General features: G+C 42.5%; 1 protein-coding gene and 1 long non-coding RNA gene across 5 annotated transcripts in view; one reads left to right on the top strand and one right to left on the bottom strand.

Moving 5' to 3' along the window:
* CDC42BPA (CDC42 binding protein kinase alpha) overlaps window positions 1-3847 on the bottom strand; it is a 182370-nt gene extending 178523 nt beyond the window's left edge. For 2 of the 4 annotated variants that reach the window (XM_058419710.1, XM_040057918.2), the window contains exons 1-2: window positions 3521-3841; window positions 2544-2768 (exon numbers count right to left, since the gene is read on the bottom strand). In XM_058419710.1, the coding sequence (XP_058275693.1) occupies window positions 2544-2739 (196 nt within the window). In that variant the 5' untranslated portion in view covers window positions 2740-2768; window positions 3521-3841. Of the gene's footprint in view, window positions 1-2543; window positions 2769-3520 lie in introns of all 4 variants that reach the window. The other 2 variants (XM_058419709.1, XM_040057917.2) reach the window with 2 other exon arrangements.
* Window positions 3848-4391: 544 nt separating this feature from the next.
* LOC131378506 (uncharacterized) lies at window positions 4392-5268 on the top strand. The gene is made up of 2 exons (XR_009207622.1): window positions 4392-4536; window positions 4826-5268. It is a non-coding gene; the product is annotated as an uncharacterized LOC131378506 (long non-coding RNA).
* Window positions 5269-25726: the final 20458 nt, after the last annotated feature.

Below are 25726 nucleotides of genomic sequence, written 5' to 3'. Positions count from 1 at the left end.
AAAAAAAAAAAAAAAAGGCAGTTTGACAATCAGTTCTCAGGAGTAAATTTGTACTCTGCATTTTGTAAACACACAAACATACCAGTACATACCAGGTCCCTGACCAGTTCCAACACATTCACTTTGCACTCTCCATAGTCATTGAGCAAATCTGTGGATATTTGGCAGAAACCCACAAAATGCCAGCATCCAACTGACATCCACCAGGAGATATACCAGGCCCCCAAGATTTATTCTACTGATGGGAAAAACAAATTAATACACACTAGTTTATATGGTACACTCAAAACCAAGAGCACTCCACATGCAGCAGCTCTCAGAACTCCCGGGTGTAACATTTGTGCCATTTCTCCTGCTATTCAGATAGAGAAGCTGAAAGCATTTCAACTGAGTCCTTTAGAGAGGTGCGGGCAGAGTCCATGATTTCTGGCTGCCAGCCTTCCACTTCTGCCACTACTCAGCACATCTCTGACTTTAAAACCACATATAACCTCTTTCTAATCAACCACTTGCATTGTTTCTCCTTCTGGGGAGAGTGATACGAGAGGTCACGATTATATCGAAGCACAGTAACGCCAGTGCACCAGAGCACTGGAGGGTACCCCTCTCCCTAAGAGCCTGATTTTGCCAACTCCCTGATCCCAAGAGGAATGCCAGAGACCACCAGTTTTACTAGGAAGGCTGGTCCTCAGAGGAGACACTCCCAGGAGTGTTTGCAGGATAAAGACCTCATTCACACAGACACTGCCACCGGCAGGTACAAGCACCGCTGGCTGTTCCATGTCACCTCACAAACCCTCCTGAAAAAGCTCCCAGGACAGAAGCCCGGACAGCAGAGCTTGGGAGCAGACAGAGGACCAATGAAACTCAGCCCTGGAAACGGGAGCAACTGGTCTTCTCTGAAGCCTAAGAGTCCTGCTACGGCACAGTTGGAGCACGAGAGTGGAAAAATAGCAGGCAAAATAGGCCAGCAAGAAACCTCCTTCCAGTCTAGCCTTTCCAAAAGAGTGTATTATTTCCATCAGCAGATGGGAAAGCTTATTACAGAAATCTTCAGGTACTGTCAGAGCCTTGCAAGGATGCATTTACCCATCAAACAACCAGCACTGAATGCAACAGCACCCAGTACAATGGGTCCTAAACACACTGTTGCTCTGATCATCTAGATATGATTAACTTGGTTATTATTATTTACAGGGTATCAGCTGCCTAGATCCACTGCAGACTACACTAAGTTCCTGCATAGAAAATACCCTTGGAGCCATCATATTTTTCCAGTCTTTCACAGCTTCTGTATGCCAGTGACAGTTTTAGAGGGAAGATTCTTCAGAGATACTTTTAATTACAATTTCCTCCTTAGCTAGAATGCATTAATTATAGCCTGTTCCTCCAGATAATAAGAAAACAAAAAACGATGCAATATGAACACTACAAGAAATTTAATTACTGAGTCAGATGTCCTTTAGATGTCAGTATGACTACAGAGAGGAGCAGGAAAATAAAACACACACATATCAGCCTCAAGTTGTTAGATCAGTTATCAAAACAATGTCTTTCCTCAACGACCTAATTTTGAAGAGCTCCAACACCTAATTAATCAAATGCCTGCTATGAGTTTCAAAAATAAGCTTTTTTTAATAAAGGAGGCCTGGTGAAGCATTTATTACAAAGCAAATGTGGTAAATGGTTCTGTATGCAAAAGCAGAAGTGCAGCATGACTTTGAAGTTTGAAGGTCAGATACAGTAACCGTTCTCATCAAGGCTCTTATGTCAGACTGCATCTTCTGGTTTACATTTGAGTTTAGGAGGAGGAAGAAAGAGAATTAAAAAGAAAAAAAAAAATAGAGTCAACCAGTTCTATACCAGTTCTATGACAACTTAAGAAGAACTGGCACAATATCATTCACCTGCTTGCCTTTAAAAATCTGCTAATACCCTATCTCCCACAAAATGAAAAGTCTGCCAGGAACACACAGAGTTTCATTCTGCTTTTCAACTTTGATTTTCCTGATGATAAAAACAATCTACTTAAGTCAGCAACAATTTTATATTAAAGAACCAAATGTCATCTTCTCCATCTTCACAGACGTTTCAAACCCCTTTCATTTCAGAAAGCTGAAGGATTTTATTTTAAAACAGTATAGATTCAACTGAAGAAGTAAATTAGAAGATTGTGCATTGATATTTTTCCAGGCATCAGAGAATTTATCCCTCGCCACTCCATATTGCCAGTAACTTTAGGATACAAAACTCAACAGCTGGGCCTGAAGACAAACAAATATGCTTCGAATACAAAAGCCTCATCCATGTAAAAAAAAATAAAGAATATGAAGTATGCTTTAGATGCATACCTCAAAGACAAAAAACCAATACAGATTTCTTTTTAACACCACCATCATGTTTAAATACAGTGAAACTGACAACACTTCCAGTAAAACACTGAGATATAAACAATCCCCTCTCACACTTAAATAACAGAGACATTATACAAAGCAGACAGGAACATGGACGGATGTACACAAAATAAACACATTCAAACTTACCCCACTCCAGATACTCAAGGATGTTCTTTTCTCTTCTCAGAGGGGAATTATTACATTCATCATAAAGGCAGATGAGTATATCCAGCAAGGTTTCCACACTGAAGCATTGCCCATTAGTCTGTGTTGGCCCATCCAAAATAAACTGCTCCAACTGCTTCAAACGCACTTCTCCAGACATGGTTGTTTCAGTTTGCATTGGGGTTTCTTTTTTAATGATTATTATTACTTAGTCAGAAAAACAACAACAACAAAACAAAAACCTTTTGAGGGTTTTGTCGTTTAAAAAGAAGTCAGCAGTATTTTTAACAAGTGTCAAACTGTGGCAGTCCTTAATTGCCAGCCCACCTTGGTGCTCCCAGCCTGAAACTAAACCCTTGGAGTTTCAGACAAACACGTACAGTGAGGATATCTGTGTCTGCATGACATTTAAGAGAAGAAAATAGTTATCCTAAAAAAAAAAAAAAAGAAAAAAAACCCCAAAAATCTAATAGCCTTAGTAAGAAGTGGGGCAAAAACATATATGGGCATTCCTGATGCTTTAACAATAATAATTGCACTCAAATAGAACTGAGACTGCCTGACACCGATTTCACCGCGCGTGCACAGGCACACGCACTTATATATTTAAGAAGGTCTTCTCCTTCATTCCCAATGCAGATCATGCAGCGCGATCCTGCGAGGAGCCCCGCCGCAGCACCACGGGCTAACAGCCCCTCCGGTTCCGCTTCCCAGGACGGATGGGAAGGGAAAAACAGATGTATTTACGTATTTATATAAGCGAAAGGCAGCAGAAACGAGGGCGCACACCGGCGGGGAGGGAGGGATGAGGGGCCGCGCAGCCCCGCCGCCCCCCGCCGCTTCCCCCGGCCCCGGCAGCGCCTCAGCGGCCACCGCGGGGTGGGGCGCAGCCCCCCCTCCTCAGGGCGCAGCCACGTCCTGCCCCGGGCAGCCTTTCCCTTCCTCCTCCTCCTCCTTACCGAGTCTCCTTTTAAGGCTTTTCAGTGATTCAAAAAAACTAAAGTCTTCATTGTCGCCCCCTTCTCCTCCGCTGCGCCAAGGGGCGGCGGGCGGGACGCGCGCCCGACACACCGGCAAAAGCGCTCCGAGCCCTGTCAAATCCTTCCCATGGCTGCGGCGGCGGCTGCTGCTGCTGCGGAGACGGCGCCCTCCTCCTCCTCCTTCTCCTCCACCCGGTGCGCGTCCTGGGGCGGAGGGAAAGCGCCGGCGTCTCCGCTCCGGCCGCACGCTGCGGGCCGGGAGGCCCCGACGACGGCGGCAGCGGCGGCGGTGGCTTCACTCCCGGCGGCGCGATGGTGTCCCGGCTTCGCCCCCCCGGGCAAAGGGCATCCTCGGGCGGTGCGTGTGCGGGGTGTGTGTGTGTGCGTGCGCCGGGCGGCGGGGAGGGGTAGCGGCGGCGCCCTCCCTCCCCGGCTCGCTCCCTCCCTCCGCTTCCGCGCCCTCCTCTCCCCAGCCGCTCCCTCCCTCCTTCCTTCCCTCCCTTCCTCCCTCCCGCGGTCACACGCGGCAGCCGCCGCCGCCGCCGCCGAGCGCGCAGCAGCCCAACATGGCGGCCGCGGCGGGGGGGAGCCGCCGCCGAGCGCCGCCGCAGCGCGGGGAGCCGAGCCCGGGGCCGCCGCTACTGATGGGATTGAGGGGAGGAGGGGATGCTGCAGCAGGGAATGCAGGGATACGGGCGGACCCAGGGACGCGGGAGGGAGAGAGGGCGGGAGTCGGGAGGCCGCAGCGCGGCTCCCCGCAGGCTGTGGCCGCCCGGGCTGGGCTATCCCGGGCGGACCCGCCCGGCCGGCCGGGGATCCCTCCGGGCTTTGCCCCGAGCCGAGGGGAGCAGCCGCCGCCGTTGACCGTCCCGGTTCCGCTCAGCCGCCTCCCCGGCAATAAGGCCTTTGATTAACAAAATCCCGGCCTGGTTATGGAGGACGGGCAGGGGGAGCGGCGCCTTCCTGCTCTTCCAGGGGGATCTGCCGAGCTCCAGGTGCGGGCAGGGACCCCGGCTCCCTCACGCTTCGGGGCCTTAAAAACGTGACAGAAAATGCGTCGGGTCTTGGTTCTGTCCGCGCTGGCGGAGTGCCTCCCCTTCATCGAGGAACCCGCCGTGCCGCCAGAGCACACGCCGGGGAAACAAGTCCTTTCTCGGGCATTTCAAAGCCATATCTTATAAGAGAGGGGGAGGATGTTCTTGTTGATTAGCGTGTTTTATTTTAAGGCGGTATAGACTCAACTGTAGAAGCACATCAGAGGATTTTGCGGTGATCTCTTTGCAGGGCCGCCTGCGGAGTGGAAAATGGCAGCTGCACAACAGCACACCGTGGCACTTCTGAGCAAAGGTGTCAGGGATGCGCTGTGGTGCTCAGGGCATTGAATGTCATCTCTTAAGACAACGCGTAACTTCAGTTCGTCCTTCCTCAGGCATCAGGTGAAAGGGGAAGAAGGCCATACAGCCCCCAAAGATCTCTGTAGGTGAACTTAAGCATTCTTCTGAAGTCCACCAAGTCCTGCGCCTTCTGGAGTTCAAGGGAAGGAAAAAGCTCAGGCATCTGCTTCCTCAGTTCTATAACCAACAGATGAGCCTCACCTGGGTCAAGCATCTATGTAACACTTTGTTTTTAAACTGGCCTTTTTACCTGATATAAAACATCGACAGTCTTACATAGCCAGTAAGATGTAATACACATTATGGTTAAAAGTCCCATGCATTTTTTCAGAATCACTCAGCTGTTTGTAAAGTCACTGGTGCAAAGCTAGAGAGGACAGTGACTCCCACCCTTTGCATACAGAATGGCAGAGCAGACTCTTGACAAATGAAGAAATGTGCAGAGAATTTAATTCTAAAAGCTTTTTGTTCAAAAACCCTCCAAGAAATGTTAGAAACCACTACAACGGTAAGTGATCTGGTGATGGGTAGAAGACAGGATTAAATTGAGGATTAAACTAATAAGGAAAGAGTTTCCCTCCTGTGCTGGAGTACACCCTTGGTATGACAGCAGCCCTGTGCCAGTGTCTGGGGTGCTGCTGGTCCTTAATTGCTACAGTCACAGAAATGTCTCTGTGGTAGGAACCTGCTCCAAAGCTGTGGCCCACAGGCAGTTTTACAGTGAGAGTAAGGCATTTCCTGCTGGCTCTCCTCTGAACTTGTGGAAATTGGGATTGAAGCTGGGGGTGGGGGATGCCTGATGACAGCAATAAAAATAAATTGCTATTGCAGGGGTAGGTGGCCCAGATCAGATAGCATTTCCTATAGGGGCTGGAGACGTCATCCAAGTTCATCCTGAACATAGATTAACCATTAATAGGGTTGCAGAGGGAAAATGGAGAAGACAGAGTTAAAAGGATGTTAGCTCCTTGGACTTTGGCACCGCTTGGTAGGGAAGGGAACTGAAGAACCAATGCCAGAGATATCATGGGTGTGGATATTGCAGTTATTTACTTAGGTTATTATGTTTTCCTTAGCCAATTAAAAAGTCTTTCCTTGTTTTAATTGCAGACCAAGTGTTTGCAAACACCAAGCAAAGGCAGTCACTTTCCCTATATTTCTGGTTTTAGAACTGAGCCCTTGTTTCTGCCAACATTTTGCTTGACAGAAATTTCACATCAAGCCAGTATTTTCAGTGTCCATTTCAGCCTGAGTGAGGCTTCAAGTAAAACCTAAGCTGCAGTTGAACACAAAACCCAGGAATTTTTTGTTCTCTCCTTGTTTAATAGCCTGTCCAGAAATAAAAAAAAAGGCATCCATATAATAGCTGGTGATACACCCACTGGACTGTAGTCAGCTGTCGTGCCACAGAAGCTGTGAGGGACAGGTAACACCAACAATGACTGGTAGCACTTCTATTTGCTGGGAATTATCTATATACCAGATGAGTAATTCTCACAGTACACCCGTGGGATGGAAAAATATTTTCTCTGCCCTATACAAAAGACTTTAGTCCAGAATATTTAGAAAGCCAACAAAATAATTTGGTGTAACAACCAGAAAGTCCTCCTCTGTTGTGCATTCTGTCACTAAGACACCCTGTCCTAAAAATATACCCAAGCTGTGCAAATATACCCCAGTATCTTTCGTAATAATCATGTGTTTCACCCTGTTCTTGTTTTAATAATATCACATCTTATTGCTTAGCTTTACAAGTGTTTACAGTACCTAAAACATAACTAATGATAATAAGGAATTTATATCTTACAATAAGTTAAGCAAGCTGATAGCAGCAGAAGGAATAGTGCGGAATGAGGAGGATATGGTTGAAACAATGTCATTTTATATATGAATAATATATATGTTGAGTGTTTCAATAGTTATTGTTGGTATAATAAACAGCCTTTTTTCTTCAGGGACAAAGGCTTGTCATTTTTGATGAAGTATTGTGGATATCTATTTTTGGTGTGCAAACCGTTTCTAAAGTCAAGAAAGACCCCACATGCTTCCCAGCGGGTGAATAATGCTTGTGACCGGTAGATCTATTACATGCTCAGGGATAAGTACTCAAGAATGGCATTTATGCATTGACAAAATTTTGCATCCATGCTTTTCTGTTCTCCAAAACTTCACTTTGTAGACACATGTTGTTTGTACTGATACAGTGTTTCATCTCCCAAGCAAAATTTTGTAGTATTCTGCAAAAACAGTGTTGGCACCCAATTTAGAGGGTGTGTTTATGGACGTGGGGTGATACTATTTGAAAAGTTGTTGCCTGAACTGTAGTAATAACTTAGGTTATTGGAAGAGATTGCAGGTAGCTGCAGATGGAACACACAGTGGTTACACTCTAGGAGAACACTGAAGACCATCATGTGTGAATCGAGCAACACTTATTCTATAATCTGTTTCACTGTAGTTTCCCATAAACCTTGCTGCTGGAGCAAACTTAATCCCAGTGAACAGAGATCTCTTCACTGAAACTGATGGCCATTGCAGAACTTTAATTAGTCTCAGTACCTATAATAATGCATTTAGTAACACACTTTAGTGTTTATAAAGACTTGTAAATTTACTATTCTTTCCCTCTCTAAGTGCCTTTCCAAGACCTATTTCTCCTGTGAGGTCTACAGAAAAGTCCATCTACAAGCACTAAGTGGTACCTGGCAAAATTGATGCTTAATATTTACCTAATCCCAAAACAATGATCATAAATGTGTATGTATATATAGGCATTGTAAATATGGAATTATCTTTCTCTTCCCTCATGCTTCTTTTATTGGTCTTTGGAGTCTTATTTATAGTCTTAACGATTTTCTGTGAATGGCTGAATGGAATAATTTTACCTCAGAGAGAAGTTGCATCATGCTGATCTCAGTACACTGGATCTGTACTGGTCTCATCCCCCTTGTTTTAGTCTTTATTTAAAACTAAAGAGAATGTGGCCACCACTAGCATACAATTTTCCGTGAAGAATGAAGCAGGCTTGGCCCTGCTGAAGTGTCCAGGGGGGCTGTGCTCTGAACAGAAACAAGGTAGCCTCTGTGATTAAAGAGGAAAGGAAGTAATGGAATTACATTTATAACTGTGTGAAATTGCTATAATTTGAATCCTTCTTTTATGATGCAGACTAGAAACTGACTAAAGTCACTTCTCATTCTGATCTCCAAACAGGACCCTGTGTCTGCACTCTGACAAAGCTGATTCATCTCTCAATAGGTTGTTTTCTTCCTCTGAAAGTGGGGCCAAGGCTGCCAAAGTTCTTAGGGCTGCTGTAAACCTTAATTAATGTCAGTGTAGCAGTCTGAGATTCTTCTTTCATTTTCTTTTCTTCAGTTACATAAATCTAAGATGGTTATTTTATTTTCTCTCTTGTTTCTGTAGTCTGTAATTGTCTGCAACTTTTCAAGCCTTCAGTCCCTCCATAATCCAGTTCTTTCCTGTAGATTTCTCTAGCTTTACTGATATTTTATTCCACTGTGTCCAGAGTCTGTTACCTGTGTTATGCCATCTTCAAATGTTGAACTCCCCTCAAGATAATTCACTCCCTTAAATGAAGATATTTAATGACATAGAACTCATTGTTAGGTCAAGTGGCTTCTAAAACTGAAGAGTTCTGAGGAAGACCACATATTTACGGGAATGGATGGATGCAAATTTATGCCACTGCCACACAAAGTACAGATAATCCATTGATTCAGAGGGAAAGTGGATGCATTTACATTATCTGGCTGATGCCTATACAAAGCTAGTGTTGCTCAACTTACAACAACAACTCAGCATGAGAGCTGCTTCTAAACCTACTCTCTTTATAGTGGTTCATAGTTTCTATTGATCATAACGAAGGCTTTCAATGTCTGTTGCTTTAGAAACAGTACTTCTTCTGCTGGTGAACACTCAGTGCTGTATTATGGACTTTTTTTCTTATTAAAAGGGTGTTCTTAGAGATTAATTCAGTGAGGATGTCATTGTGAAAGTGATTTTTAAAAAAGAGCTGCTGCTGTCATGTAAGTAACATTGATGGAAGGGATGAGGAATGAGGAAACTCATGACTGAGAAGTCTTTGATTGGGTGAGGAAACAGGATGAAGTGAGGAAGAATGCGATAGATGAAAGAGGGAGGGAACACGATGACTAATTTGGAAATCGTATGGGAAGGAAGAGTGATTTAGAAAGGGGAAGTCAAGGGCAGGGAGTTTGGCAAGAAAGAGGGAGGGAAGCTTGTGAAGAGGGAGCTGGGAAAATATTTACTTGTAAAACCCAGCAGATTCTGTACTTAGATGAAAATATGACCAGAAAGAGCCTAATTTGGAATGTGAACCCAGGGTGGATGGAGCTGGATTAACTTGATGTCAGAGAAACGCTCAGAGTGCCTAGCTCATTACAAAGAGAGTGCAAGAGATCATACACTGATCTTGATTTCCCCAAGATCATGGAATTTTCAGATTAGAGGTCTGACCAATTCAGTTATTGTTTTAAAGTATTGTTTTGCTTTATTTGAATTTTAATTAAACAATAATGATATATTGAAAACAGTGGTGCCTCTATTTTATGTAGCTTATTTTTAATTTAAGAATTGCAAAAATAGCATCAAAAGTCTAAAATACATATTTCATTGGGAGAATAGATACAGACAATGACAACAGATGCAATTCCAACAGAAGTCTGTTTTAATCAGAGGCAGGACACTTGATGTAAAGAGACACTTTCATCATGGTCTGCAGATTGAAATCACAATATTGTGGCTTATCAACAGTTGGCATTTTGAGTTTGTTTGCTAAATTTTTTTGGAAGGACAGGCAGAATGCCCCACCTTTCCCTTCATGGATTAAATTTGCAATCAGTCATCACATTTTAAGTAAGTGATGGCAGTAGCACAGGTAACAGTGCTTAGAAACCAGCACTTCTATTGTCTGCCAGTACTACATTTTGCAGATGGATTTCTTCTGCCGTAAAAACTAACAGAAAAAATGAAGTGCTCTGTAAAGTTTGAGACACTTGTGGAAAACATTTGTTGTAAGTAAAGACCTCTTGCCACTCAGCAGGTAACTTCAGGTCACCTGCCAAAAGGAAAAAAATCTTGAAATTATGGAGCCATGAAATGATTGGGGTTGAAGAGACCTGAAAGATCATCCAGTTCCAACCCCTCTGCCATGAGCAGGGACACCTCCCACCACGTTGCTCAAAGCCCCATTGAATCTGATCTTGAACGCTTCCAGGGGTGAGGCATCCACAGCTCTGTGCAACCTGTGCCAGTGCCTTATCACTTTCATAGTGAAGAATTCCTTCCTAACATCTAATCTAACCAGTTTAAAATGCTATGTACTGTTCAGTAATGATCCCACTCAAGCCAATGCCAAAAAAAGCTTCCTTGATCTCAGCAAGAGCATAAGTGAACTCATAATTCCTTCTGAAACAAACAAAACTCTTTGGACTTAGTTTTATGAAAAATAAGAGTGGTTTATATCTTTGCACTGTGTCAACCATTTTTCTTTGTAAACTGTCACTGCACAATTTAAGATATTTAATTATATGGAAAGGTTAGAAGTGTCATTACAAGTGGGTTTTGAGGTAGAGAAAGGCAAATATTTGCACTAGTTTAATCAAAAAGTGTGAACATAACACTGGCTTGGATCCTCATCTGTGGATAACGCTGGGAATAATTGTCCTTGTGGGAGGAGGTGCTGGCCAGTGATACGCTTCATTTGTTGATAGTGCTCCCTGGGTGAATGGAACCTCCTTGACAGAGGTGAGAGCAGATCTGCTGGCAGGAGTGCTCCCTACCTGCATCCATGCAGGAGGGCGAGGTTAGCCATGCATCACTTTGTCACTGTTTCAAGTAACCCAGCTCACCTCAGCTGGAAGAAGCTGGGCCTTACTTAGACCTCCTTTAGACATCAGAAGGAGGGGCAGCCTCCAGCATATGGGCAAAGACAAGCATCAGAGGTTGTGTCATGGGCAATAACCTCTCCCAGTAGGGCGTGCGCAGATCAGGAAAAAGGCATTGCTCTACAGCCACAGTCATTCAGGGGGCAAGTTTATGTGACAATGAATTTTTCTTAAGGCAGGAATGTTGCTATGGATTAATTCAACTCAATCAATCAATCGAAGTCAAGGACTTTGACAAGGACTAAAAGTACTAATTAAAAGTAAATATTTCCAATCAGAGTAAGTTTTAGCAACTCGTAACTTGAAAGTAATTTGGCTGATTTTCCTCAGTTTTTACAAAAGTGACTAAAATAGACCTGGCAAACTTCAGACTCAAGCAGCTTTCCAAACCAAAGTTATGATGAAGGGATGGAAACAGGGTGCTATAACAGAAGCTAGCTTCAGCCTTAACCACAGAGATGTTGCTGCCTCCCCTTAACATCCCAAACTATGCCAAAACACACTGTAGGCGAATTAAAACCATTAAATGAAATGGAATGTTTCTAACACTTCAGTCAAGTAATGTCATAGAAACATTATTCATAATACAGCTATATGTCAAAACCTTTTCTTCCTCAGTGAGCTCAGAACACCAACAATTTCCATGTGTGGTGCACCAGGAGGAAGCAAGGTCCAGCTACATTCGTCATCTGGAGTCCAGCATTTGCTGCCATCTCTTTCTTGGCTTCCTCCTGAAACACAAGATTTTGTTTTGGAGGCCATGAAAATTGGGTTTCCAGTTTTCCAATGGAATTTCGTAATGAAAAAAGATTTTTGAAGATGTTAAAAAGATTTCTATTTTTACAATGAGGAGTGATAGCCATAGTTACGTAGTAGACATGGTTATGTCAGCAGTTAAGAGCTGTTCTTTTGGCTTTTCCAACAAAGCGAAGATTTTCTTCCTTGACTGAATAATGAGGGAAATGGCGAGTGGATGTATAATTAGCTTCCAGCCATGGCTAGCACAGCTCTACACAGCAGTAAACCTAAAGTCACTAATCTCACTGCTAGCTCCTACAGGAGGAGAAAATGAGCTGGGCCGAAGTCTCTGAACCTCATCCTCCCTCTGGTCAGGGACACTGACAAACCTGGGGTGCAGAGCTGCAGGATATTCAGTTTATTCCTCCAGTTTGCTTCAAGGCATTTCCTAAGACTAGACTTAATTTCCCCACCCTGCAGTAAAAGTGATAATAATAAAGAGGTCTATGATTCACAGTTGAATCACTATATCTTGCTTCAGTTAAACAAGTACCTAAGTGCTCTGCTGAACTGGGGCCAGGGGTGGATTACTGAGAGAGCTGGGCAGTCTTCCCATCTCCAGCCAGTTCACCAAGTAGTCTCAGGCTAATCGTGGAGTTTTCTGGGGCTTAGTTTCCTGCACATGTTTATCATAGGGTATCTATTCTGACTGGTAAAGATAAGGAGATAATGAGGGAACATGAAAAACTTCAGAACATGGAAAAGGAAAGTGCTGTAGAGAAAGCAGGCTTCTGCATATTGGATACACATTGCATGTTACATTCTCCTTGTGATTTTTTAGTTTCTGGACTCTATTCAGTATTCGTAAAAAAACATCAGGCACTTTATTAACAGAGAGCCCACTTTCACTTTAAATGGCAAGAGAGTAGTCTGAATCCCACCAGAACCAGCAGAAGGAGATCCAGCACTGCATGCAACCAGCATTCCAGGGCAGCTCAAGCTGTGTTGCCTTCAAGCAGCCTCATCATCCTGGTGGCACTGGCCTGCTGTAGGATGTGAATCCAGATTTTGTTCAGGCTGTTGCCTTCATGCCACACAACAGCCTGAAAAATTAACTCAGCCCTCTTTATAATGGCTTATTAAAAGGGAAATGGAACAACGTCTTTGTCAGTTGGTGCCTGACCTGCACTGAGAGAGTTTCTTCTGATCAGATATGGAGCTTTTAAGGCTGTTTTGCATTTCTCTGATTCCTACCTGGCAGAAAATGGCTAGAGAAAGGGCAAGAATGTCACTGTGGAGAGCTTTTTTATTGATATGGGAGAGGCCTGGTTACCACATAATAGTTTGCAAGAACAGACTTTTCTTTTAACACTTTTTTTCCACTTGGAAATTTATATTTAGTTTTGCAAAGTTAGAGCAAAATAGCTTAGTGTATTGAATTGCAAGAGAGCTATCCTGAGTACATATGTTTACTGTATCTTTTGATACAGGGGAAATTAACATTAAAAAAATCTTTACTAAGAATGGAGTGTGCCAGAATATTAGTTTTGTGGTATAACAAACAGCCAGGAAAATATAAGCATGCTAATCTGTCCTGTGCGAGTTAAGAGCTGAGGTAAGGTGCTCGCCATTAACAGCTGCTACCTCATGTTATAAACACAATTGTGGAGATTTTATTACTACATTACAAAATCGAATGTGAAACCAGAAAAAACCAATGCTACTTTTTGTGGATTTTGACTTACAGTTCTGAAAGAGATTAAGCTCTCTTTTCTTTATAGTAGGAGGTCATATTTTGTTTATCCATAGAAAAAGCAGCACTGTAGTGTACTTCTGCTTCTGTGACCTCCTCAAAACCTTTTTGCAGGCATTTCCTGACTCTTGAGTTCTGCAGATTTAGAACTAAAAAAGACAGAAGAGCAGTGAGGAGCAGCAGTATTTCCTTTTTCTGTTGTACATTCACAGATCAGTCCAGAAGGGATTAGCACAGACTGAAATAACTATTTTTGCTCAGGTCCCCTTTCTGCAAGGACAGAATTCCCAAATTCTAATCTCACCTCCAATTTTGACTCGCTTTCTGTGTGTATAAGGTGTGAGGTGACTGGAGCCAACGTGCAGACAAAGAATACCCCCTGCATGACTGGGGATTTGAAGGCTACATTTTTTACCTCTTTTGTGGTAAGTGAAGTGCAAAATCCAGCCAACTGATATAAGAAATGGAAGTATGGTCAATGGGGAGGGACTGTGGAAAAGGGGTTGTAACTAGAACATACCCGATGTGAGTGGCTTTCAAGGCCCACTTTCTCTTCTTTACTGGGAATCCACAGGAGAACAAGCAATACAAGCCCATTCTGGTGACTTCCAGCCATGGAAGAGGTCTCCTGACCTGGTTTGCCAGTTAATATGGCAATTAATATCCCCAAGGCTGCAGGAGAGGAATTGGTTAAGTAAAAATCGTTCTTTGTCATCTCCTCCAGGGTAGGATGTGTGGGAAAATCTTAATCCTGACAGACAGCAAATCCAGGGTTTGCCAGCCCTTAGCTGAAAACAAACTGCTTAGAGAAGACTTAATTCAACGGCAAATACTATGACAGAAAGAGCAAATCCAAAAGATAAGTATGATATTTAAGATGTAACTCAGTTGCAGGAAAAATCCACAACACTATAAATGCAGGCAGTGCCCACTAAAGGCATTGTTCAGCTAGGATCGAGGTTGGTCCTGGAGCTAATAAAAAAATATATGATTCATCCCTTACGAAACAGCACTAACATTTTTTATCAGATGATAAAAAACTTTAATGCGTGAATTACATCAAAGTGGACACCATCAAGAGCATAAAGTCTGTTGCTTAGGGAGAGAGAATACATAGTATGTAATTACAATATCTCTGAAGACTATAGCTTATGTGTTTAGGCATGTCAGCTGTCCAGCTGCATTTAAGTATCTTTCAGCATATCCATTACATTTGCATACGATATATGTAAATTAATATGTCCTTAACTCATACCTATTTCTGTATGCATAGATGCAGCATGCATGTATATACATGTATACATACATAGGTATGATATAAGCACATATTAATTCAGAGCATTTTAATATAGTTAAAAAGCACTGTGCCAAAAATGTACACCATCTGTTTTCAATCAAAATAGCCTATTTCAGAGGAACGGAGTGTTGTCTGGTGATCAGAGCGGGGGAACTAAAGAGTTAGGACTCATGGATTCCATTCCTGAATCTGCCAGGACTTGGCTGCACAGTTTTGACAAGATCTGTGATTGCTGTGTACTCTGGTTTCCCCATTTTCAAAATGGAGCAGTATCTACTCCTGGAATGTTGCAGTGGAAAACATAATTAGTATATGCTTGGAAAAATACAGAAGTTCTTGTTATGTCATCGTGGTATGTTTGAAGAGTGGAATTTAATTGAAAAATACAGTACAGGATTTGTTTTAGAGACATGCATGGCAGCGGAGTGCATAATTACAGCTATTTGTAAACACTTAGATTGCCTAATTTTTGAATGATAGTACCTGTAATAAAATTAATGGAGGGAAAATGGTGCTCAACGCTTTATGAACCCAGCCAGTCCTGTAAAAGTTTTCACACTCTATTGAACAGGGTTTCCACGGTGACAGCTGTACACCAGTGAGTGAAATATGTACAGTACCTAATTTTCATCCTGAAATAGGAAAATACAAGTGGGTATTGGGATTTTCTGGCAGATTCCATGCAGAGAAAGCCTAGCTACATTGAAGACAATTACCATCGTCCTATTAACATAATGATGACAAGATTTCACCCCATCCACTTCCTTAGCTTCAGTGCATCCATTTCAGGAATACAGCCGGGATTGAAATGCCCACCCCACAGTGCTTCCTCTTGGGCATGCTGGCACTGTGGAACAGGACATTGTCCTTCCTGTGCTCACTGGTGGTGCTGGGTTGGTCCCAAGGTGGGTTTGGTGGGAATGTGCCAAGCATCACAGTGGGCAAAACACTGAGGGTGCTCAGTGCTCCTCTTCTCCTACCATCCTCAGCTGTCAACTCTCACACTCCTTTGCTTCCCCCATAGTGTACACATCTGTGGGGTGTTAAGGCTGTGCCTCGCCTCTGGAGAGAGAGATCAGAGGCATTTTCTGGATGAGAAACACCATAGAGCAAATTCAACAAATGCAGCAGTTGCGTAGCGTTGGAGAAGAAAAGGGGCAGTGTTTGTATGTCAGGGTTTGCCTGGCTGCCAGTACCAAAGTGGCAGTGAGAGAAATCATGTGTGCTGAACGCTGCTTATGTATGCTGCGAACTGCAGCATTCAAATATGTAAGTATTTGATGTAAATATGAGGGTATTTCAACAACTGTGTCTTTGTAACAAAGAAAAATGGGCTGGGCTTGTTTGGGTTGGATGTTTTTGACAGCTGCTGTTCCCCAGGTTGCGCCTCATCTAATAGTGCCGTTGCTTAAGTGCAGCTTCAAAAGTACGTTTAGGATTTTACCATGCACACACCTAAAATGAGCCAGTTATCCAAGTGAGCTGGTACAGTGACATACATGATAAAACAAGAAAAAGATAAGGCAATATGAATCTCAGAGGTATTAAGTGGATTTACAGGTTTGTCATTCAAAAAAATACTTCTATCCAAATGAATGAGGACCATGTGCAACATAAGATTACACTGGAGACATGAAACAGTTGATTCAAGCACCAGTTTTGGAGAATTGTATCTCCATGTCTGAGATCTTAAAAGCTACCACATCATTCTGTCTGTATCTGTAAACATATCTAATCTTTGGATCCCACCTGGTACATTTTAAAGAAAGGGTGTATTCATGTAGTGCCCAGGAAATGCTTTGAAAAACCATCTTTCAAGCCTCTTTCAAGCATATGGAGAGTTTCCATCTTATATGTGAGAGTTTCCATCATAGATATGTGCCACCCTCATTTCCAGCTGCCTTTAGTCAGAGTGTTGAAGATAACAAACTTGCCAACCAGGATAAACTCTTCCATTCTTGAACTTCCGTAAAATGAGATTCCTCTCTTAAGGAGGTACAATTACCAGCCAAATGAGACAGCAGCTTCTAATTTCAGACTACCAGTGACACAAAGAATCAACCAGGGAGAATGGAGCAGGCAAGGAGCGTAGGGCCTGGTGGGGGAGGACCAAGGAAGTAAATTCTGCCTTTTCTTTATGGCAGTCTGTACCTGGAGGGGAGAGGGGATGATGAATCACTTATGTACAATAAATAGGAGCAGTTCATTCCATCAGTTCATGCAGTAGGTTCATACAAATGCTCCAGAGGCTTTTCTTATGCATAGACTTACATTTTGGGAAGAGAGAGATTTTGCTCTTATGGCCCATTTGTTTTTCTGTCTCTCTGCTGTGACTTCTAGCAGGGAGGCATGAAATAAGGGGGTATTGCCAAATGAGTATCAGCCAGTTCTGGGGCCAGGGCCAAGAGGCAGTGATAGGGAGCTCATGAAGAGTGCTGCCTCTTGGCATGCCCCACGTGGAGGGCAGTGAATTCCTAGGTCTGACCTTGAGCAGTCAGGAAGAGAATGAGGAGGTTGAGCCAGGCGGCCCAGCTCCCTGCAGAGGCCACAGCCCTGGTGCTGAGCAGGACTTGCTGTAGGTTAGCAGTCACTTCCACTGAACCAGGGCAAGCAGAGTCTGGCACAGCCTGGCTTGGAAGGCCTGCTGGGTTGCCTTGTTTTTGAGGACACTTGTCTGACCCAAATAATAAGGATTTTGCACATTGCCAAATGCACTGGACATGTCAACAAATGAATAAAAGTATTTGGTTTACCACCGGACTGAAAAAATATTTAGAATCTGAAAGACAATAAACTGCAGATTCTTTTCCCCTGTCATGCCAGAGAGTATGACTTTTAAATTATGTATCACTTCCTAAACACAAAAGTTCCGCAGTCTGTCGGCAGTGGTTATTCTCAGGAATTTATAACTGAAAAAAACGTATTTTGTTTTGTAATACCTTTTCACTATATTCAGGGATTATTCCTGACAGTGCCAAAAAGAGCCTCATGACTTCACTTCACGAAGACTTCTCCTCAGAGGAGGAAAAGGACAAGAATAACTTACTTAAATTCTTTATTCACATAAGATAGATGCAGTTTGTCAATGACTTCTTGACTGTGGAATTCTGCAGGTGTTCCAAGCTGCAAGACAGCGTTACCAGCACATGAGTTGAGATGGATCATAGAATGGGAGTTGCTCTTTAATGTTTTGCATATAAATACTCCACACTGCCATTGCCATTCTTAGGCAGATGTTACACAGTGCAATAGCCTGACATAGCTAACTGCTGTTGTGTCATTGTTTGGAACATGAGGTCACCAGAATACACCACAATATTTTCTTCTCAGGGATTGAATTGAGCTAGTATACATTGATCTTTTTTCCAGTTCTGCTGATTTCTGTGTCAAGCCCTTTCTCACACATGAAGTGCAAAAGCAGGCCTTGAGGTGAGCAGTGCCTGGTGCTACAGCAAAAAGTAGCATATGTGATTTGAGTCTCATGTGGGAATCAATATCCAGCTCCTGCTTTTGTTTTCTATCCATTCCTCAGTGTCTGGACGGTGGCAAACATCTCAGGTGAGACAGAGGAGGACAAGGGCTTCTCTATGTCAGACATGAAACGTCTGCTGTTATTACAAAGAAAATGGAACAATCTGCAATGAGAGTGCCGGCGCACTCCAAACCACAGCCCTCCTTCTTCCAAGTCTGATGGGGATCCAGATGCAAAGGAACTTTTCCAAAAAACCAGACTTTGGCTCGCAATGCTTTGTGCTGCAGAGAATTATGCACTTTCTAAATTTTTTTCTTTGAGAACATTTGTTTTCCCGATGGTGTTACTTCATGGACTGTATTTACTTTTTCCATTTTGTTCATAGTTACCAGTGTGTCTATTTTCATAGTCATGCTCTAGAAACAGAAGTTCCTTTCCCTCTCTCTACTAATCCTCCTAACCCTCACCAAAGGTAGGGGCAGAAGCCAAAGCTTAACACCTAATTTGGATAATGATTCCTGCGCACCATGTCCCTCCTCCCACATCACTCTCCCCGTTATTACATTACTTATACAGAGTGAAGTGCTAACGGGTGCTTTCTAAATGCTTTGAAAAACACCGTCATGAAAGAAGCCAAGTAAGAAAACAGAACATTTGGCGCCAGTAACGGAACACAAAACCTTTTACCTTCGCCCATGGGTTTGAATCTAACCCAGCTCAGTAACAGCCCAAGTTGTTAACATGTCAGGGTCATGTGGTAGCCTGAAATAGTTCAAGTTCTTAGTCCATGTTATCAGGTTTGGGACACAGAACCCTGGACTCCATGCATGGTCTTGAACGTAATCCAGCTTAGTCAGGGTAATGTGGGTGGCTGGCTAGAAACAGTCTGTGCTTTTAGCCTGTTCTCCAGCAGAAAAGCTTCCCCATCAAAGAAGCAGGACAAGAAGCTGCCCCATCACATTGGCCATCCAAGTGGCAGGGAATGGTGAAGGGTTGGCATACTTTAAGAAGACAGATCCATCTTTTAGAGGCACATGAATTATGCTGTGTGTGGCACCAGGAAACACAGCAGCATCCCTGGAATTAGTAAGGAGATTGGGACAAATGAACAGCACTTCCAGGAGATCCTGGTATTTGAAAATTCTGTCCCTTAATGCTTTTTCTGTGGAATATAATAGGAGGAATTTTTTTAAGACCCTTGTCTTCTCCAAAGAAGCTGACTTCCAGAGCTTGTATTAGAGCTGTTACTCAACAAGCTGCTGTCTCCATCTATGACTAATGCTGCTGTGCAGCACAAGCCTTTGGATAAGGCTGCTCTGGAGTGTCTTTGCATCTGGATTGCTGGAAACTCCTGCTGAAATGTGGAGATTCAGATGGGTGTCTAAACGAGGAGTCGCAGGTCAGAGCAGAGAGGCAAGCCCATTTCTCCACAGTGTTTTGGGCTCATCAAAGTACTCTGGGCGCCCCCTGGCCCAAACAACACCAGTGCTGAGGATGGCCAAGGTCTCACAAAAAGGGCTTCAAGCCAATGTGAAACACATCTCAAGCTTGGCTTTCAGTGTTAGATTCACTTTATTTTATACTTCCAGAAAGAACTATCTGTCAATAATAGATTTTTCTAGTCTTAGAATGTTCCAGTTGTATCTCAGCTTTACACAGCTTTTCTTTTTTGTACCCAGCTTCTTTGCAATCATAGCACAGGCCTTTCCCAAAGAGTTTTATTGGAGAAAGAGCTCATACCAGCATTTTTGCCCCATTTGCCATTGTCTAGAGCCAGAGCCAAAGCAGTACAAGGGAAGGAAATGTTAATATAACCTGCATGTTAACAGCCTTGGATAATGTCTTTCTCTTTCAAGGAGCAGCTACATAAATGTTCTGAATGTTCTGCCTCCTGCGTTTAAGAGGCCTTGTCCCGTACAGACCAATTCACAGTCTCCTGTAGATTCTGTGGTATTCCCATGAAGTGTCTCTTTTCATGATGGGAGAACCCTAGTAAAGTCTTTATTTTGACCAGCTTTGCCACAGCTTACTCTCTGTGAATGCCCTGCCCAGTTTGGTTGAAATTCTCTGCTGAATTAAAAATGGACATCCAAGCAAGGCATCTAGTCTGATTTCCCTTGTTCCCTTTACAGTAGACACTAAACTCAGGCTGGGACTGTAGTATTTTTCTTCCAAAGGATAGATTCGTGCCCCATATAATGTATGTAGAGCAGCTCAGGAGCAACTCCAATTAAACTAAATGTTTCCTCTACATAATGATCCATTCGCAACAGTAATTTATCAGTATTAACATTTAGAATTTATTTCCAGAACCCATGTTTTAAAGTATGATTAATCTTCAGCATGATTGAAATAATTGCTTGTAACATTTTAACTGACTTTGCCAGGTGACAAGAAATTTGTGAATGTCCAATTCCCATCAGTTTCAAAATGCACTCACTCACTGTTTCTACAAGTCCAAAACAATCTTAAATAATAAATGAAAAATGTCAGCACTAACATCTATCAGCACAGAAATCATCTTTAACAATGTCATTAGTTATGCCTTCAAACTTTTTCAGGAGATCTGGAAGCAGGGCTATTTATCACATGTGGAGTCCACATTTGCAAGATCTTTCTATATTAGAACCACAGAAAGTAGCTTCTCTGCTGTATTTGAGGTCACGGCTCTGAGAGTTCAATCTTCCTTTATTTTGCAAACTCTTTGGACTTTATATGTTCCTTTCCACCTCTCCTTGTGCACGGCATCCGTGGCATCACTGAGCAAGTGGTTATTCATGTCTCCCAACGCAGGATGTTCACAATAGACTGATTTGGAAACCATATTTAGAGCATATTATCCTAATTCTTTTTCAGCTTTCATGGGCAAGAGCTTGAGACATTTTTCTGCATTAGTTCTTTGAAAGCACAAGTCTTGCTAGTCCTGAATTCTTATTATCTTTGGTGCAACTGTAGCCTTCAACTCTTACGCTATCAGTGAAGTGAGATTTTCCTTTCACCCTCTTGAGCTTCACAGGAGATAAAATCCCAGTTCTTTTTAATGTTAAGCCCTTGTTCTGTTGTATTCTGCGGGACTGGGGGCAGAGGATCTAGGATTGTGGATTCTTTGTGGTCACCTCTGTCTTCATGAAGTCAACATAATCCACAGTGCCTGCTGCTCTGTCTTGAGCAGAACTTTGATCAGCACATTTGCAGAGATAGCTGAATTTTGGGTTGACATCTTGCTGATCTCTGCTGGACTTTCAAAACAGTGTATGAGTCATAAACGATTCCCTGTAAGGTAAGCCTCACTGGCTTGGGAGCTATAAAAAAATCCTGTCATTTTTAAAGGACAGAATTTTTCTTTCATTCTCTCTTCCCCTCCAGACACTCTCTCTGTTTATTTTTTCATTCTGTCCCAAACCTTCTTTGTTTATATCTCACATTTTGGAAATTTCTTTCTTATTCTTCATCTAACTGTTCTTTTATTCCACACCATTTCTCTGGACAAGGCGAGCAAGATCTGGAAAGAATCAGACATTTACACTGATAATGTTCCAGCCAGATTAGCAAATGTTTGGAAAAGACCTCATGCTTTGGGCACCAACTTCTGTCTGATTGGGGTAAAACACTTTAATGACTGGGGTTATTGCTGGATAGAGGCTTTTTTCCTTTATGGTATCTGGTGCTAGTTATTATCAAAGACAGATTGTTGGACTGTGTGGACTGACACTGGGCTAGTCCGGTCTGGCAATTCTCATCTCTGCGTGAATGTGAATCCAGACACATTTCAGTCTAGGATGGGTGTTCTTTTTGATGCATACAGGATAAATAATGAGGTATACTCAGTAAAATTAATAGGCTGCAAGCAGGAACTGGTGATCTCTGTATCCATTGCTTTGTATACTTGCTGAACTGAATCCCCAGTTCCACTGGAAAAGAATGAGCCACAGAGCTTTCCACATATTTTAAAATATATGTAATCACAAACAACAAAGACTTAGCAGAATGCTTCTGTCATCTGGGCCGAGACACAAGTCAGGGTTAAATTTAAAGCCCAGGCAATACATTTGCAGCTAACATTTTGACCTCATTCTATATGTGGGTTTTCTCCAATGCAGAATCCGTGTCATGAGGCTGAGAATGCCAATACACTTTTTAGATGGGGAGTTGATCCCTTAGGCGCTTATCTAGCTGAACTGGAATAATTGCTTCCTTTCCTCTTGTATTGCTTCAAGGCATTCTTATATGTTGTATCTTAGTGTTTCTGTTGACCAGAGCAGGAAGCCATACAGCGAGTTGCAGCCAGATTTCAGGGACTAAGCTGATTAACTCTGGTGAAGCTCTAATGCAAATCCCATCCCATTTAATTCCTCAGCTCGCCTCCACACTGCATGGTATTCCCTCCACAGACACAGTCCTACATTACCAAGTGACACAACACCACCAGCAGCCTCACATAAATCTTGCAGAGCTTGGGGCTGCCAGTCACACCGCACAGTTTTGAGGTGAAATTTTCATCTTAGCACAAGGGCCAAACAAATGACACGCGATGGTCAAGTCACTCAGAGCTCGGCAGAGCAAAAAGAGTTCGTGTTTTGCAATAGGGAACTTACTGTTGGTGGTTTTTTGGTCTGCAGAAGTGTGCTGAAGTGTGCTAACTTATTGTATTGCCTGGATAATGAATTAATAAGTGTTGTAATATCAAATGTCTGCGTGTTTATTTATGTTTATAGGTACACACCTATAGCTACAGAAGTGTGCTCCAATGTAAAAGCTGGTCTGATGATACTGGTCAGAATAATATTGAACTGCTAGGGAAACAGAAATCTTGGGATTTCTACTGTTTCCAGGGATGATAATCCTTTTCCTGCAAAGACCTTCTAAGATGGCAGATAGCTGCTAACACAGTAGGGAGGAAAACATGACAGAAAAACCCCCCCTCCTGCTGGCATCTCTATGTCCACATCAATACAAATTAAATGAGACTTCACTTCAAACGGTTAAAAGGTAGTTAGGCCCATGTTTAATAGAAAGACTCTGATGTTACAGTTTGATTTTGACAAGGTTCAGGTTAGTACCAGCCAGTTGAATTCCACAGCCATTGGCACACCTCTGAGAGCTGCATATTCACAGACAGAGACAGTTTGACCTCATCCAATTTATACATTTGATCTAATGCACTGGAGGCCATCTAAAAATAGAGTTCTGGAGGGGAGGACGAATAATACTCCTGAACCACAGACCAACAAAAGCGACTCTCCTTCTTCCAGTCCCTTTTCTCTCTCTGTATGAAGTTTCAGCTCAAACTTTCTTACAGTAAAAAAATTGCTTTTATCACAGATCCCCTCAGAATAGATAACTTCCCTCTTAATAAGTCCAAAAGAAAAAATTTCAACTCTTCATGAATTACCAGATGTTGGGAAAATGATGGTGTGTCATTTCCCTGAACAAACATTCTTGGCATTTATGCATTTCCTCCCATATCTCTTTAAAAAATGATTGTGTGTAAATTTAGTGCTGACAAAACTGAGGGCCTGAGAGAAAATGGATTACTTACTCATTTGGTAATTTTACTTGGTCAAGGCATGGAATTTTTGTTTTCTGGGAAATTTGACGTTGAGATATCACTTTTTATTCCGATTCAGGATATTAAAGCATAAGTATTATCACCAAGCAGAAAGTCCATAATGGAATTTAGACACCCCTTTAGCTGAAAATGTCAAGGTGTAGTATTTCTTTCGCAGTATTTTTGGTTTCATTACATGGTGTGACCACTGATGGAAACTTGCTTTTAGATCAAGTGCCACTCCTATGTACTGGGCTAGGAAAGTTCAGATGGTTCATTCAGTACTAAAGAGGATCTGGAACTTTAGTATTGAAAATATGTGTTTTTTAAAAAGGTATTAAAATAGCATACTTCACTTATTCACAATCATATGCATCCTTCAGTTAAATGCTAAGGTGCCAATGATAATGAGTCATTTATTCTAGCATGGCTACTGAAATGAAATCATTTTAAAAACTCTTCTTTTTAATATCAAATTTTAAAAATGTCAAAACAAACACGCTTCCTTTACTGCATTTCCCTAAGAATTCTAAGTGTAAATAATTGAATTTCCCATGTAACAATATAGTAGCTCAAAAAATACTTTATAATTAGAAAAAGTTACTTGAAATGTGTGTTTCAATAAAAAGATCAGGTAGTTGTTATCCCTGTGTTTCTAGAATTCTGTCCGTGTCGAAACAGATGGATGGTGGTTATGAAGGTTTATGTGTATTTGCTGTTTCCATTCATGCCATTCCCACACAGTTATCTGCAAGATTACATATCACAGTATTGGTATTTTATTGATAATTTCCACAGCGAGATGAAACAATTAATTGACATGGATGATGGACTTGAGTAAATGAAACCCCAGTTGTCTCATTCCAAACCTTGTGTACAGAGCAGATATTGAAACATTGTCTACAAAACAAAAAATTTACCCGTGATTCACCTGTATTGCAAAATGATTGTACAAAATAACTCCCTGGGAACCAATGTACCATTACCCTCTTTTGGAATGTCAGTCATTTTCCTCTCTGGGTTGTGAGCCTAGTTTGAAGAGGGGACATAGCAGCAAAACCAGTGCGGCTCTGCCGATTCAGTCATGTACTGGCAGAACCATCAGTTGTAAAGAGAATTATTCTGTCTTCACTGAAGGAGGCATAACAGTAGCAGAAAAGAGGAAGAGCCAAGAGAGCAACTGATAGGCATGGCTGGTTTTCATGTGTGGGGGAATTTCTCTGCCATATGATTTTGCACGCTGCATAACTTAAAAAAGGCGTATGTCAGTGAGAACCCCGGCTCATGAATCCACAGCTGCCTCTAGTAAGTACTGTCATAGAAGAAAAGTGAAAGTTAATGGACCACATTTTGTCCTCTGTTTAAAGTTATTACACTGGTGTTTCCACGGATCAAACTAAGGCGACTGTACCTTTGCCAGGGTCTAAGGTGTCAATACCAGCTTTACGGTATCAATTTGGATTTATTTTCATTTATGAAATTGATTTAAAAGAATACATTAGAGTAGAGCATTTATCCTTCATCTGAAGCTGAATCAGCATTCTGGTGTGGTGACTACATCTCAGAAATCCTTCGTGCCATCCTAACAGTGCCCTGCACTCATGCAATGGACGTGCTTGATGTGGGTCAATGGCTGGCGGGGGAGCGTGGCCATCCACGTGCTTTCCTGATGCCATGTGGGACGTTTGGCAAGGAACTTACCACCTTTGGTGTACCATTTGTGCATCCTTGAAATAGGCTTTCTTGTCTTCTGTAAGGGTATAATGATGTGTGGATGAGTGAGAATGTAACTAAAGGAGCTGCCAGAAGTCTCTGTGCTCTAACGCTGTACTTCACACCCTGAACTCTGCAGCTGAGCAGAGTCCAGCCGAAAGCACTCTGAAATACCACATTCACATCGCTTTCTACTCTGCGCTTGAAAACGTCTTTTTCGCCTATCCTCTTCCCATGCAGGCATTTCTTCCAGCGAGGTACCTGCGGGCGAACTCCCTTCATCAGGCTGTTGATCTTCATCACCTACAGCGATGCGTTTGCCCACTGCGGCTTCCCAGACGCT

This window comes from Hirundo rustica, chromosome 3 (genome assembly GCF_015227805.2).
Source record: "Hirundo rustica isolate bHirRus1 chromosome 3, bHirRus1.pri.v3, whole genome shotgun sequence".
NCBI classification, from domain to species: domain Eukaryota; kingdom Metazoa; phylum Chordata; class Aves; order Passeriformes; family Hirundinidae; genus Hirundo; species Hirundo rustica.
This window is presented reverse-complemented; position numbering and strand designations above follow the sequence as displayed.